This window comes from Biomphalaria glabrata, chromosome 3 (genome assembly GCF_947242115.1).
Source record: "Biomphalaria glabrata chromosome 3, xgBioGlab47.1, whole genome shotgun sequence".
Lineage (NCBI taxonomy): Eukaryota > Metazoa > Mollusca > Gastropoda > Planorbidae > Biomphalaria > Biomphalaria glabrata.
Window position 1 is genome coordinate 28,495,316 of NC_074713.1, and position 16,881 is coordinate 28,512,196.

Below are 16,881 nucleotides of genomic sequence, written 5' to 3' on the forward strand. Positions count from 1 at the left end.
ATACAGTTATCGAATGTACAACAATATGCAGTGAAACATTCGACTATTGTTTGTAAAAGCACTACAGAAAATGTCCGATCACCAAATGTAAGTTGTACTTTAAAAAATGTCAATGTTTTTGTCGAGAAAATAATGTCTGATGCTGTGACATGATATTCTCTTAGGCATTCAATGGAATAAAATAGGTCATTGGTTAATATGCATGACTAAATGCATGACGCGTAGGACGTAATCATCTTCTTTTTTTAAGCAACGTCTGAATTCTATAAGATAAGAGAAATTAAACAAGAGACGAAAACATCTTACCAAATTCATGGCATACGAGATTCCAGATTTTACAAAATGTATTCAATTAAATTTTAAGCCAACTATATTCTAGAAACATAAGTGTTTTTACTTGAAGTGCATGAATTATAAGAATGTACACATGAATATATAAACATCTTTATAGTCTTTATCTCTCGAGGCGTTTTCTTTCAAAGCTTAAATTAACTCTGTCTGTCTGTCTGTCTGTTTTGTAAACTGTGTGTCCACGTTGAACGTTCATTGCACTTGACAAAACTTACATCCATTTGTAAAAAGTAACTATTTAGTCAATTAATTACTGGTAATTAATTTGTTTAAAACCAATAATTGAAATTAATCCTTCAGTATTCACAGATATGGCTAAATCCTAAGATAATAAAACACGTTATTTCTCCCATACCATTCTCGAATCAAGTTTAAACTTAAAACATTTATTGCACATGACAAAACATGAATCAATTTAAAAAAACAAAAAAACAAACCAAAACAAAACACTATTAGTCAACTAATTACTGGTAACTAATTATCTTGATTGATATCGAATAAGGGCAATAATTTTTACATTATTGAGAGTTATACTTGTAAGTGCGGCGCTATTTCCCATAGGTAAGCTTCTTTGTTTTGTAATACAAATACATTTTGTTTGGGATGTCTTGACACATACATGCATGCAAGTCTACATCAGTACCGCGACTGTGACACAAACCGACTTTATAAAAGTATGTATGGGGTTTGCCCAGGATGGTTGTGATGGGAGGTTGCTTCCAAGCCCCAGTTCCATCTTTTGAAGACAGGACATCATAACCTTACCAATGGAGTACTATCATTCTCTTCAAAGAGACTCGACACATAGGTATGGGAATAAATAATAGGATGGCTGCCTGGTCGTGAGGTTTGCACGCTGGACTGTCGTTCGGATTTATCGACGGTCAAGGGTTCAAACCCTGCCCGCTCCCATCCCCAGTCGTCCTGCGGGAGGTTTGGACTAGGAAGTAAACTTCAACTCTGAAGGAACATCCGAAACATGTCAAACATTTAACAATTAGGTTCTAAAACCTTCAACTAGAACTTATTTGCACATGCAGATCATCCAAAATTACCAAGTCCAACATTTACAATCTAGTATATACCTACCATAGGGACAAGACTTGCCCACTAAACGACTCTCGACTAACTCAAACCATAGTCTTCAGTTACCTACTCTCTTTCTCAGAGTCTCGTACACTACTTGCCTTCCTAGTACACAACTAACTCTCTCCGAGTCTAGTCCTCTACAAACTAAACAGTCACACATTTCATCTACCCTGACACTCATTCACGTGGACCTGTTGACCACAATGTATAGAGCCATGATAGAATCAAGCTATACATTTAGCCTTACCATTACAATAACAACCAGTTTGTAACGGAGTCATGACTAAAAGGTTGTCGAACTAAAAAGTGTCGGATAGCAAGAGTCCATTTGTATTTTTTTAATTATTTTTTTTTTTGAAGCATTATAACGTATGCCAAAATATGTTACATAGGTTTAAATGGGGTGCTTGTTGTCCGGAGATGTGTATTTTGTTTAGATCATGTGTTCTAGGTCTACAGGTCTACAGGCAGCAAACAGTTTTATAAATCAATTTTTGTATATGCAATAACAGTCTTTTTGTTCTACAAAGTGCTAGTAAACTACAAACAAGAAATAAGGTGAGTTTATATAGAGGTGAGTGCAGTGAGAACAAGTCAGGTTAAATGTTAAAAGTGGAAGGAAAAAAAACAACTACTGAAATAATATGGAAACAAAAATGAGTTTAAAATAAATAATATCTTATGTAAGCATGCATTAATGCGTTCTTACTTTCATTGTTGTAATTGTAAAAAAAAAACATGTTTATTAATTATGAACCCCAAATTAATGCTTTAATTCAGTTTTAATACATACCTGTAATCATCAAACAAATGCAGCATTTTCAAAATAAAGTAAAAATATTTGCAATTTTTAAATAGGTGATTTGTAAGTTGCATAGATGAAGAAGTAAAAATAAATGCAATTAAACAATACAATTTTCTAAAACAAAATTGTAGCCGCGAAGGCTCCATCAAGGGCACAGACTTATGCAAGCACACATGTTTGTTTTTCTTAATGTTCGTGTGTTTTCCGGTGTCTTGGTCACATCAGATTCCATCTTCTGATCAATAAGGTGAACGTTGATTCAATCTACAAAGGGTGATCATCCGGCTTGTAGTGTTTTAGTTGATATAAGAACGTTCAAAGATATTCATGACACGCTTGAAGAAGTCAGAGAGTGGGTTTAGACACTTGGGGAAGTGACGCCTTCTCTGACGGCAGCTACAGATAAATATTTGACACCATTGACCATTGACTCAGGACACAGACCGTTTGATCCGGGAAAGCGAATTAGTAGCCGGTCATCAAATAACCAGATACATCCCCCGGAAAGAGTTTCAACATTTGTCTAGATGACGATATTCTTTCACCGATGACGTCTCAAGTTGTGGATTAACTCGTAACTGAGGCACTTAACACCGGTTAGGATGGGGAGATTACTCCAGCATCTGGAAGTTTCAGTTGTCGAGAGTCTGGATGGGCTGATGAGTGGTTGTTCTTGACTTATAAATGTAGTCGGATCCGACATTTTAAAACGTGAACAATTCGATGTGCCATCAGAAATACAAAAACACGTCAAATGTAAAAAAAAAAAAATTAAAAAAAATAATTGTTTGTTTATAAAACAAAGCTTTTATTGCAACAGTTATTTTGTATCAATCCTGTAATAATTTTTAATAGATCTAGACTTATAATAGTATGCTTTTGTCAATTAAAATATTTTTATTTGTTTTTGCTTAGCGCAACTTATAGCATTCTCAGTGCGCTATCTATGGTCCAATCACTTTTGTGGACCAGGTGGAGGATAATGAGGGGGGGGGGGTGGAGAGAACGTTTCCGTGCTGCCTCTTTTAAAGCTATTTTAAAAGTGTGATCGAGTCTGAATTCGAACTCGGGATCTTGAGCCGAGTGTTTATCTGCTAATTAGTCCCATGAATTCACTAAAAATTTTTGAAATATTTTTATTATTTTAGTGCAGATAAATATCTTTATATCTTTTTGATTAGAATAACTATTCTGTTTAAGATCAAGAAACAAGAAAGTAAAGAGGGCTCTCCAGAACTGTACATGTCATTGTGACATTACCATTAAGGTGAAGTTATTCAAACATTATTCTTTTTTCGTATAATGTGATGTTTTGTTTGTGAATTGTTTTGTCATGACGGCAGCCAACAAATGTTTTGTATCGTCTATTTAGTGCATGCTTTTTATATTTTTTGAAGTTGTTTTCTTATACTTTTTTTAAAGTTTACTTTTATTCTTTTAGTATATAGTTTTTATTTTAATCTTTTGTAGAAAAAGTCTAATTCTTTTAGTTTGAAAGTATTTTTTTCAGAGGTTTCCAGTCCAAGAAAGTCTTATTTGGAAGTGAAAAAGGTGAGATTTCTATTGGTGATTTCCCTTTTTTAAATTTTAGATATAATATATTTAAATATTTGTAGATACTTGTTAGTCCCAATGTAAAATTTCCTTTTCACACCTTGATATTAATAGGGAAGATAATGTTCAAATCATCTGTATGAGTGGCCCGCAGTTAAGTAGGGTGTCATGTGGCCAGCACAACGACCAACCACCTTAATTTTTTCTCCAACCTATGTTAAGTAACTATTTGAGCTGGTCAATCAAATATCCCAAAATTTAAAATTCCTCATTTCACAAGGATTCAAACCTTGGACCTATAGTTCTGTAGCCGAGTCTTTATCTGCTAATTAACCTCATGAATTCACTAAAAATTTTTGAAATATTTTTATTATTTTAGCGCAGATAAATATCTTTATATCTTTTTGATTAGAATAACTATTCTGTTTCAGATCAAGAAACAAGAAAGTAAAGAGGGCTCTCCAGAACTGTACATGTCATTGTGACATTACCATTAAGGTGAAGTTATTCAAACATTATTCTTTTTTCGTATAATGTCTTGTTTTGTTTGTGAATTGTTTTGTCATGACGGCAGCCAACAAATGTTTTGTATCGTCTATTTAGTGCATGCTTTTTATATTTTTTGAAGTTGTTTTCTTATACTTTTTTTATGTTTACTTTTATTCTTTTAGTATATAGTTTTAGGCCGACATGTTAGCTACTGATCTACGCAAGTACTTATATAATTAGAAGGTTTTATAGTCTATTGTTTGTAAAATATTTTTAGTGAACACCTAATTCTATTTACAAGGCTTCACTCCATTTAGCTGAATACATTTTCTATATAAAACAAAACTAATTAATTGCGACTAATCTTATCTTTAATCTTATCTAAGATAAGCTAGGATAAGCTAGCTAAGATAAGATAATGTCACAATGTAAGAAAAACGCGGTGTCAGTTTATTGTTATCTTCATTGTGACCTTGAATGAGAGCTTGGTCCTTTACGAAAAGGTCAATTAGATAATCCTTCAATAACATCAGTTTGGCCATGTTCACGTTGAACCATATCTTCATAACTATCGGCTCATTGAATAGGAATATTAACAATGTAATACTAATAATAACATTAATACTTGAGATTATTATGTCGCAGCCCAAATCTCGGCAGGACAGTAAGGAATGGGGTCGGGTTGGGTTCTAACAGAGGACCCTAAAGACGACAGCTGGGAGCGCTTACCACACAAGCAAACATCATTCAGGAATATTCTTTGTATTGTAAGCTAGATCTCTAAAGTAGAAAACTAAAACAGTTTGACTTCTGTAAGGAAATCATGGCTATGGTCTAGACTTTTGTAGCAAGTGAGAGGAAGTTTTCTTGGCATTTATTATACGCAATGCTGTTGTTGTTTTGTCTGATTACATATATTAAATGATGTAACCATTTATTGTATATATATTCTTTCCTATTAAATAATTTGTATACCTGAAATTATTAATACTCCATGGCATCATCTATGACGTAATTGCTATTTATTTTATTTTAAGAAAGGTTGAGGAGCTTTGTCAGAGACCCGTGCAGAATGCCTGATGGGATTATAAATAAATTATGCATACCTTACCGGTTACCCATTGTAAGATAAGAATGATAATACTTTATGTTGTGTCCAATACCCTTAATACACAATCATGTGATTTCACCCCCTAAGTTTCAGTCACAATTCCTCACCAAATGACATGATGCAACTCCGTGGACATGTTTCATCATCAGATAAGGAATAGTCGGATGACGTCATATGTCGGTCGTCATTTAATTTTCAGTTTTTGTTTTCATCTATTCAGAAACAAATATACATTATATTTTTGAAGCGTAATATTCTGCAAGTGACATGTTAATTTTCTCACAATCAGAGAGCTACGTTTTGTATATTATCATTTGCATATCTTACATCTAGATCTAGTATCAATAGTTGAATTGAATAGATCTCAATGAATAGCAGTCGTTGTGATGCTTCAACTGGAGAGAGATGCTTTAAAAAGATTTTTTTTTTTTTTTTCAGTCTGTCTGTTAAAAGCGGATCCGTGGGCGGACATATGAGGGCCGCCTTGGGTTTGTGTGAAACGCAAACTCCTTTTGTAATCCTGTTTAAATATAGCATAACTCTATTTTCAATTGAGAAAAAGTACTATTTAAGCTACAGTATTATTTCAGCTACAATACTATTAGTGTTATCGTATTTTTACAGCTACAGTATTATTTGGGCCAGGGCCGGTCCTAGCTATTGCGGGGCCCTATGCGAAACGGATTGCGCGGACCCAGTCTGCGTAGGGATAAGCATAATGTCAAAATTAAGATTTTGTATTAGAAAATACATTCGTTTTTATTAAATGGAAGCTGACAATGTCATTTTTTTTAACGCGCGTAAAATTGGCACCACAAAATGACACTTTGTCTATTTTTCAAGAGACTTTTATTAGTTACATTTTTAATTTCAGGATATGTCCATGACTTTTGGTATATTTTGCAAATCATAAAATTAATAAGAGACCATAATAAGTCAGAAAGACGCGGAAAACCTGCTATTATATATAAGTTATAATGTTTTAATGTAATAAGTTACACCTAGAATCTACGCGGGGCCTATGAAAGTAGGGGGCCCACTGCGACCGCAAAGGCTGCAGTGGCCTAATGCCGGCCCTGATTTGGGCCATACTACTATTAGAGCTACAGTATTTTTAATGCTACACTACTTTAAAAGTTGAAGTTTTATTTTGTTATAATTACTATTATAGCTACAGTATTATTGGAAATACAGTATTATTAATGTTACAGTATTATTACTAAAGTATTATTCCAGCTACCGTATTTGTACAACTGTATTATGGTTTCAGCTACAGTACTAACAGGGCTATATTGCCTCTTATTAGAGCTACATTATCATTAGAGCTACGTTATTATTTCGGTTACGGTATTATTTAAGCTTTATTACAGCTAGGGTATTATTATAGCTATGGTTATATTTAAGTTGAGTATTATTATAGCTAGAGTATTTTGAGAGGTACGGTACGCCTACTAATAGATCAAAATAATGACAAGTCCTAATAAGATTAAATCACCGATACTTTCTAGAGTTATCAGACAGTTCATCAACAATAGACATATATGTCTTATGTTATAATTAATTTGTCGAAAAAAAAATTTGGGGTGGGGGGGTGGGTGAAATATACTTTTAGTGGGAAATTTTCCGTTTTTTACGAGAATTATATTTTCTGTGTTAGATTTCTTTTCGTGTCATGTTCAAGACTTCAGTTGTTGAGATGTCTGCCCTGTTAGAGGAGTGTATCAATAGAATGAATCACTGTGACCTTTTTTATGTCATCTTGTCTTTTTGAAGTCAAACTCCAGGACACAGATCAATGTGTCAACAAGTTAGTTCTGACAGGATGGAGATTATTTTTAAAGTTACAATTAGTATATTATTATTATTATTATTATTATTATGTTAGAAACGAAAAGTATTCATTCTCTGGCACTTCCAGGATCGAGCTTTCTTAGAGAGAAAAAAAAATATTATTATCATTATCATTATTATTTTTTATATTATTATTATTATTATTATTTTAAGTTTTTTAAAGTTCTATTGCATTCCTATGCTTTCATACTTTTCATTTTATTATTATAATGGTTGCCTTGGTAAGTTAAAACCACCTGGCCCCTTATCTTATATTGAAGCTCGAAGCATTTGTGTGGGTTAGTGATTAGATAGACTGAAGTTGAAATTCTATATGTCATTAGAAAAAATAAAACTAATTGATAAGTCAATAAAATATTTATTATTATGCATTAACTGGAAGCGTTAGGGACCACTACAATGAGCGATATATACTATGTGAACTGAAGTTAGCAGCTAGAGATAGTGTCAGATCTCTTCCCCAAATATATACCAGAGATGGGACACAAGAATAGCACTAGAAAACAGTTATATGTTTGTTGTTTGTTTGACATGTTTCGGATGTTCCTTCAGAGTTGAAGATAGTTGACTTCCAAATCCAACGACTGTCTAGCGCGAAAACCGCATGCCCAGGCAGCCATCCATAGATATATATATATATATATAAGGATTAAAAATATATGGAATGTATCTTTATATTATAACTACACATCTTTAAATTGTGAAATCATAAATACCTCTAAATATCAAGTCATGTATTTTTGATATTTTTGGTTGAATCTGTATGTTCCTGTTTTTAGACTTACCATTAAAACAAAAAATAAGCAAGAAAAGTAAGTATGACTGACTAATTCAGTTGTGATTTCACACCATTTTTCAGACGACGCATTTTGTCTTATTACTCCAATGGCTGCTAGTAAGTTTTTAAAAGTACACATAGATTATGATCCCCCCCCCTTTTTTTTTTCAATGAAGCTAGATTTGTTGATGGGAAATACTTCTACGCTTCTGGTTCACTAAGTGTCGTACAGTTCAGAGCGAAGTCACTTTCTAAAACATCGTGAGATGAGGGAAGAGAAATAGTTTAGAATAGAATAAATAGAAAAGACAATGTTTGCTTTAAGTATGCATTTTTTTAATGCACAATTGTAAAACAAATTTCCTTACGTATAATACAGATTATTATTATATAATTATTATCTATACATACAATTCTCTTCTTCCCTAAACAGGTCAAACAAGAAGTAAAGGAAAGATCACTCTCTTATTTCTGCGGATAGTCACCATACGAAAAAAACAAGAGGGGGAAGGGGGGAGAGAGAACACGTTTTCACAGCTCGCTACGGATGGCTGCGCGCTGGACTGTCAAACCCTGCCCGCTCCCATCCCATGCGGGAGGTTTGGACTAGGAAGTAAACTATCGTCAACTCTGAAGGAACATCCGAAACATGTAAAACATTTTACAAACACTAAATAGCAGGGCCGGACTTAAGCATTGTGGGGCCCTATTCGAAACGGATTTTGCGGGGGCAAGTTTGGGTAGGGAAGCGGACAATAAGTCAAATTTAAGAGTTTGTATTAGAAAATAAATTCGTCTATGCATTTTATTCATTCTTTACTACGTACAGAATTACTTTACGAGCCTTGCGTGTAGCAAAGTCATACAGTATATCATAATAATTCTGTTTCCTACATAGATCCCGCTCAATAGTAAGAATTACCTAATGGTTCAATCTATCTTTAAGAATTGTTGACCTCAAGTAATTCTTTAATAGTTTAAGGCGCGAGAAGCTTCTTTCACCTGATTCCACAATTACGGCTAATGCATAATGCCGTTTTTATTAATAGCGCGTATGATTGACGTTTTCCATATTGAATGACACCCCAAAATGACAATTTTTTTCTATGTATTTTCCGTATATTTTAAGGACTTTTTCGTATATTTTGCAATTTCGGGAGATTTCCAGGAGCTCCTGGTAAATCGACAGGAGTGCGCGGGAAATCTGTTTTAAGTTATAAAATTGTTTAATTTAATAATTTATAAACCTTGAATTAGCGCGAGTTCCATGAAACTGCGGATCCTTCGGTCACATAGTTTGCAGTGGTCTAAGACCGGCCTTGCAAAATAGCGGCGTATGCTATGCCACCGGTCGACTAGTTGATAGAAAAGAAACATTGGTTACATTTCAAACTTACGGTTTTTAATAGTCGCCCCCGGGGGGGGGGGGGGGGGGATATAAACTCTATATCTAGAAATGAACACATGGAATCAATAAGATAGTTATAATGAAATAACATAAGTCTACATATTAATGGACACCTGCGTTGCAGAGCTTGGATAGAGCGAACTAAGCATTTAGTCCTTGTCTAAGAGATGTTGAAGGTCTAGTTCAAGTCTAGAGCAAGGAAGACGACCCGCAATGACAAACAAAACAAAACGTAATACTACAAGAAACAAGGAAAAGTTGGAAGATCATGGTGAAGAAAGATACGGAACAAATTGTATTCCTTCCAGTTCTACAACATCAAGTTCATTTTCATCTTTATAGAGCCCAACCTCCCAAACATGATGTAGTCTCAAGTATCAAAAATGTATTTCTTCATTGAGCAATAATTCAATAATAATACCGGACTTAGCCGGTGGATAAATGATTCTCCCAAAATGTAAGTCAATATTTCGGAAGACTCCATTGTCTCTTTGACCTCGCTCCCTCTCACATCGCCACATTTTGTTTTCTCCCCCTGACATTTTGCTTCGTTAGTGTCTGGAGCGTGTGTGAGGTCCAAAAGCAGCGGGGCGCCCAGAGCGACGCCGCAGCCCCCCTACATGAGGAGCAGGGATGGGTAAATAATGACAGGTTCCTTCTAAAGACTTTCACCAGAATCTACCATGATAATAGGAAAATAGAGCAGTGAGACATGAACAATGTAAAAAGGGCGGAGAAACCACTGGGGGCGCCCTGAATGGAGTCCGTGGTACCCGAGATGCACATTGTAGAGAGACACAAACGTAACAGTGCCCTCAGGTACCTTCCGTAAATAGAAATAAATGGGACCTTACATCAGGTCTGTTGGACTGGGCCTGGTTAGGAACTTGATTCTCTCTTATTATCATTATCTTATAATATATAAATTAGAGGCTTTCCTTATATAAGAGAAGATAATAACGTCCTACGCGTATCAATATGTTAATATAGAAAATCATTGGTTTTCCTGACTGATTCAGGCAACCCATTCCATGCTGTAAGGGCACAAGGGAAAAAGGAGAACTTGTAGTAATTTATCCAAGCTTATGGAATAAGAAATGTGTTTCCGTCTTTCGGAGTATTGTATTAGGTTGTATTTCTGTACATGTATTTGTAGGTTAGGGTTCAGTGATTTATGGATTATTACTACTTTACATTTTAGTGTTTTGCTCATTAGCTGTACTGTTAGTTGTAATCTTGTAAATTATAATCCTGCTTTACAATCAATTAGTAATTCACAGTAGGCACTATTCACAAACCAAGGGATAGCTTATCTTATCTTATACAATACAGACGTTACTTTAAAAAAGAAGATGATTACGTCCTACGCGTCATGCATTCAGTCATGTATATTAACCAATGACTTAAATTCTGCCAAGTCACTGGTTTTCCTGGCTAGCTCAGGCAACCCATTCCATGCTCTAATAGCGCTAGGGAAGAAGGAGCATTTGTATAAATTTTTCCTAGCATATGGAACGAGGAATGTGCCTCTATCTTTGTGTCTTTCTGAGTATTTTGTTAAATTTTGTTTTTGTATTTGAAGATTATGGCGATATGTGAAAGTGAATGTGAAGTTAGATGTGAACCTGGCCTAATTGATTTCTTATAATGATTATCTAATTTGTCTAATTGTTTTGTAATTTTTTCCTTTCAAAGCCTCAAGGAAAAAAAAACATTTCCGTAAAAAAAAAAAAAACTTTAGTTAAGAGTACTATAGTTATAATGTGACATCCGATTCTCGCGATAATACGAAAAACTACTTATTATTTGTTGTTTTACATTATTTTCAACTTATATGCATACTAAATAGATTTTTTCTCTTTGAAAATAAAAGTAAACATTTTTTAACTTTGAATGGTCTAAAATATTATGATGTCGGATTTCTTTTCTAGTTTACGAGATCTAAACGGGACGGACGGACGGACCAGACAAAAGTAATTGCGTCTTTTCTCCTTTCGGTGTCAGCTAAAAATTGGGTGCTAGTCTTCCTCATGGCTGGAAAAAAAAGCTCGGCAGAAAACGGTTTTGTAAATGGAGGTCTGGAAACCGGCTTCGTAGTTGTTGGAGTATCGCACAACTAGGACGGATGTTGTGGGTTCAGACCCCATACTGGCATGCTGTCCATTTGCTTTTGTTTTTTTTTTCAATGACAATCGCATACGATCCGATCCGATATGATTAAATCTAATCCGAATAGGACGAGAAGTCGTAGACCACTAGCAGCTTGATGACGTAATAATTAATTCAAAAACCTTTTTTTTTTTACTATTAATTGTTTTTCCTAAAATGGAGAGAATGGTTGTAGTGACTATTGATAGTAAGGTATTCTTATTTTTAAAAATACCAAAGTTTACTTTTTGTAGCGATAACTTCTGCATTGTTACAGACAATAAAATTCAATATAAAAATATGTTAAATAATAAACGCCAGATAAAAGTCATTTTGAAATCAATCTCGAAATTGTTTTGTTATGTCCATGAAATAATGAAAAAAACAACCTTCTTTGGCGAAAGTTTGGGTTAAAACTTTTGTTAAAGAATGTCACTATTAGTGCCTCTGAAAAATAAATGCAAGTAAGTTTCTATTACCTTGAAGTCAAGAAAGTTTCTATTACCTTGAAGTCAAGAAAGTTTCTATTACATTGAAGTCAAGAAAGTTTCTATTACCTTGAAGTCAAGAAAGTTTCTATTACATTGAAGTCAAGAAAGTTTCTATTACCTTGAAGTCAAGAAAGTTTCTATTACCTTGAAGTCAAGAAAGTTTCTATTACCTTGAAGTCAAGAAAGTTTCTATTACCTTGAAGTCAAGAAAGTTTCTATTACCTTGAAGTCAAGAAAGTTTCTATTACCTTGAAGTCAAGAAAGTTTCTATTACCTTGAAGTCAAGAAAGTTTCTATTACCTTGAAGTCAAGAAAGTTTCTATTACATTGAAGTCAAGAAAGTTTCTATTACCAGAACCTTGAGATCGTGAAAAATTTCAAACGATTTTACGTTCTTTTCAAAGTAGAAAACTATTCAACAGAGAGAGACACACACACACAGACAGACACACACACACACAGACAGACAGACAGACAGACACACATACACACAGACAGACAGACAGACACACACACACACACACAGACAGACAGACAGACACACACACACACAGACAGACAGACAGACACACACATACACACACACACACACACGCACACACAAACTGAACTTTGCTATTTCAAACGTAGTACAAATCCATGTCTATTTCTCTTCTTCCTCCTGTATTTAGTGTTCTATTGCTTGGTGATTGTTTTGAAATGTGGCAACAAGTTCTGACAGAAGATTACAAACAATTTCCTCACATACAAAAGAATCTTATTTTTTTAAAATCACATTCACAACTAATCATCACAGTTCCATTTTATTTTCAGACTCTGTATCTTTTAATACTGTCAAAACTAAACTTTGTTAAGTAATTGGTTGCTACTAAATGACCAACAAAGGTCCAATCATTAAATTAGAAAAAGAGTGCGCGTTCCAGGTTTCCGAAATAGTGAGCAGAAAAAAAATTAAACAAAAAATTAAACACAAAATCTTTCAGGTCACACAGAAAATGCAGAAATGTATAGATAGATATATAGATAGATGTATAGATAGACAGATGTTTAGATAGATGTATAGATAGACAGATGTTTAGATAGATGTATAGAAAAAAAAGACATATAGATAGATGTATAGATGTAAAGATGCATAGATAGATAGATAGATAGATAGATAGATAGATAGATAGATAGATAGATAGATAGATAGATAGATATACAGATATACAGATATACAGATATACAGATAGATAGATAGATAGATAGATAGATAGATAGATAGATAGATAGATAGATAGATAGATAGATAGATAGATAGATAGATAGATAGATATACAGATATACAGATATACAGATAGATAGATAGATAGATAGATAGATAGATAGATAGATAGATAGATAGATAGATAGATAGATAGATAGATAGATAAATGATGGATGGACGGACGGACGGACGGACAGACAGACAGAGAGAAAGACAGACAGATAGATAGATAGATAGATAGATAGATAGATAGATAGATAGATAGATAGATAGATAGATAGATAGAATGGAAAACACTATTACACATCACGTATCTGTGGAGATGCATATTATGCATGTGTGTACGCTTGCTTGCGGGTGTGTGTGCGCGGGCAGGCAAGTATTATCGTGTGGGTCACTGGTTATAAGCACTACCATTAAGTTGAGTCAGTGACGCAGCCTGCATTCTGAGCTATCATACGACTAAATGTCATGCCTTCGAATCGTGTCTCCGCAGTCAGGCCTGCGTCGCATGCTTACCTACACGTAGCAGAAGTCAACCTAGAATCTACTCAAGTCATTGAGTCTAATTGCCGGCACGCAGGAAATCAATTTCAAAAACATCAATTACTTTGTACTCACAATTATAGAGACGTTTGCGTTATTATCAAATTACAATGCTTTGGAACAGTGGTTAGCGTGTGTTTATTGTTTTCTTGTCGGGAGATGTTAACATTTAGAAGCTAACATTTCTTTTTTTTAAATTGGTGTCATGAAAATAAGAGAAGTGGAGAGAAAGAAATGAAGTTTTAAAAAAGTGGAATTATCACGAAGAAAAAAGGAGATAGAGATATAGAGATATGGATGAAAAACATGGAGGGGGGGGGAGAGAGAGAGAGAGAGAAGAAGGAATGAAAGAAGGAGAGAGAGAGAGAGATAGGAGAAAGAGTGAGAAAGAGAAGATATAGATTTTCAATAAAAGTTTTTTTTTTTGTTTTTTTTTTTTTGAGATATTAGAAATCTTTGAGACAGACGGACAGCACAAAAGTAAATAGAGGCTCTTCTCTACGAGAATCGCAAAGAAAACATATTTAAAAAGTTGTTTGATAAGTGACTAATATTTTATTGATATTCTAATTATTACATAGTTGCATTGCTATTGTTATTTATCTAAACATTGATAGATCGGTTGATTAATTGATTGATTGATTGGTATAGTTTCTACAAGAAACTGTCAATAACAAAGAAAAAAAGGATTTATTATTTGACTGATTCTTAAACTTATCTTTCACAAAATGAAAAAAAAAAAAGTTTAATCAATAATATGAATATTTTGTTTGAAAGGACCGAAAAGGCGATAGTTTGCTCGGAGGCTGTACAGGTTGATCTTGCGATTTAACTTTGATGGTCTGTTGAGCAATATTAAATCAGAAATAGAAACAGATGCCTGATGATACTTTAAGAATATTTTGGTAGGCTAAGATTACTCTGACAAAACTATGTTGAAATAATCGAATACAACTACAATGACCTACCTTCGTCTGCGATATTATGTTTATAACCAAAGTTTAGTTCTTCAGCATGTCTGCCAACTCCGGGAAATCTCGGACCTGGTAGAGTCTGTGGTGTGGTCGTTGAAGTCAAGTCAAACCTCCATGGGTACAGGGGCCCAGTCGCCGCAGCGTGAGGGTGAGATCCGCCATGCTGAGGCCCCGATTGATGATACCCCTGGTTTTGGGGCTCGTTCTGAAGCCCCTGGGGCATGTGCTGTCCTGGAAAGTACATCCCTCCCAGGCTGTTCTGCACTGCGGAGATGCCTGCTGAAGGGTCCATTAGCCCTCCGTCACCTACTGGGGACGGTGAGGTAGGCTGTCTGCAGCCTAGCCCGAGAATCTCCTGGATGGCGAAGGAGGGACGCTGCTGCTGGTACAGTTGTCCTAGATGTGGATGCGTGTGATGATGATGGTGGTGATGAGCGTTGCTGTTGTAGTGACCATGGTGGGGGTGGCTGAACCCAGGGGGCATCTGAGCCGGGCCTGAGCCCATCTGAAGAAGACCGTTCATTGCGGCAGCTTGAAACTCCTCCAGGCTGGATGCACTGAGAGATCTAGCAAATAGAAATGTATCTTCTCTTAAGTTTAACCTTTTCTTCAGCGTAGATAATCAGTGGCCATAAACAATTCGTGTGTAGCGAATCCAAATAGGAATATTTTAGAATACTCTAGATAAGGACCGGACAATTTCTTCACTCTTTGTTGTTGTTTTTTTAACAAACTCCGTGTTTTTATATCATTAGATCTATTCTAGTTTTAATACAAATATAGTTTAGTTAGGTTTTTAGAAAATAATAATAAGGGATATATTTATTAATAATTTCTAGACCCACTATTCTACAAACCTACATATCATAATGTGTTAATATTAATTAATATATAAAAGGTTAACACCTATAATCTATGAAATACATTTTAACCCCCCCCCCCCCAAAAAAAAAAAAAAACGCTTATTGGGTTTAATAAGATTATATAGGTTTTATATAGGAAAAAATGAACAAATATTTAAAATTCTATAAATCTAACATATTAGAAAAATCAGGAAAACTAGACTTACACAATGATTATTTTTTCAGTTGCTGAAATAGATTTAATGGTTTTGAACAGCGGAACCCTATACACTCCACAAACTGAGGCAGTCCAATGGAGTTAAGAATAAACGATCACTTTTGCAGAACATTTTAGCAGTGAATGTATTCCATTAGTAGATCTCTTCGGTGTCCTGAACTCTTTAAACCTTAACATAAAATTGATGTCATCAATGGAAGTGAGAACAATTCAGAAACATCCGACTGAAAAGACACGGCAAACAACTTCCGTCTTATGCCAGAATCTGTTGTCTATATATTCACAGCAATACACTCACAGGCTTACGTCGTCTGCTCAGAATATCGTCTGCGCAGAGAAACTTCTCAAATAAATCTTAGACTTTGACAAATTTTCGTATCGAGTACTTTAAAAAAAAATCTCTTTCTTTTTTTTTTTTACATATTTTTCTCCTTTCTTTCTGTGGAACTTGTCCGGGGCAAGCTTTCAGTCTTAAGCACAGCGGCTAGCGGCTAAGTAGTTTTATTAGATGCTAATCGTTAGAACGTCTCGCGGCGTACCCCTTGGGAGCGAAGAGAGAAAAGAGTAAAAAGGGGGGGGGGGGGGAGATTGGCGAGGGAGGAGGGTAATAAAATTTCCTTTCCAACGATTAGAAAACACCAAACCGTAGAACTTATCGTCGATTAACCTCCCCCCCCCCCCCTCCATTTCCCTCATGTGTGACGCAATGACCTTTCACCGAAGGCGCACAAATTGATGACGTGGAACGCGAAGGACCGCCCCCACGGAGAACCACAGCGAATACCCTCACGCGCGTAGGGATAGATGGACGCGTAATTGGCCATCATTCCGTCTAGCCCCCGCCCATCTGTCCCCAGCCAGCCTGTCGAATTTGTGTCTGCCCTGGTTTGAAGCCACTTAGGACCCCCCCCCCCCCACCTCTCTCACATCATCCTCCTCCCTTTCCCTCTCTACTCACAT

General features: G+C 35.2%; 1 protein-coding gene across 4 annotated transcripts in view; it reads right to left on the minus strand.

Annotated features, from left to right (window-relative positions):
- LOC106061559 (visual system homeobox 2-like) overlaps positions 1 to 16,437 on the minus strand; it is an 85,732-nt gene extending 69,295 nt beyond the window's left edge. For 2 of the 4 annotated variants that reach the window (XR_008777012.1, XM_056024376.1), the window contains exons 1-2: positions 15,911 to 16,437; positions 14,836 to 15,603 (exon numbers count right to left, since the gene is read on the minus strand). Coding sequence is in view for 1 of the 4 variants with exons in the window: in XM_056024376.1 (XP_055880351.1) it covers positions 14,836 to 15,364 (529 nt within the window). In the remaining 3 variants the exon portion in view is untranslated. The remainder of the gene's footprint in view (positions 1 to 14,835; positions 15,604 to 15,910) is intronic. The other 2 variants (XR_008777014.1, XR_008777013.1) reach the window with 2 other exon arrangements.
- Positions 16,438 to 16,881: the final 444 nt, after the last annotated feature.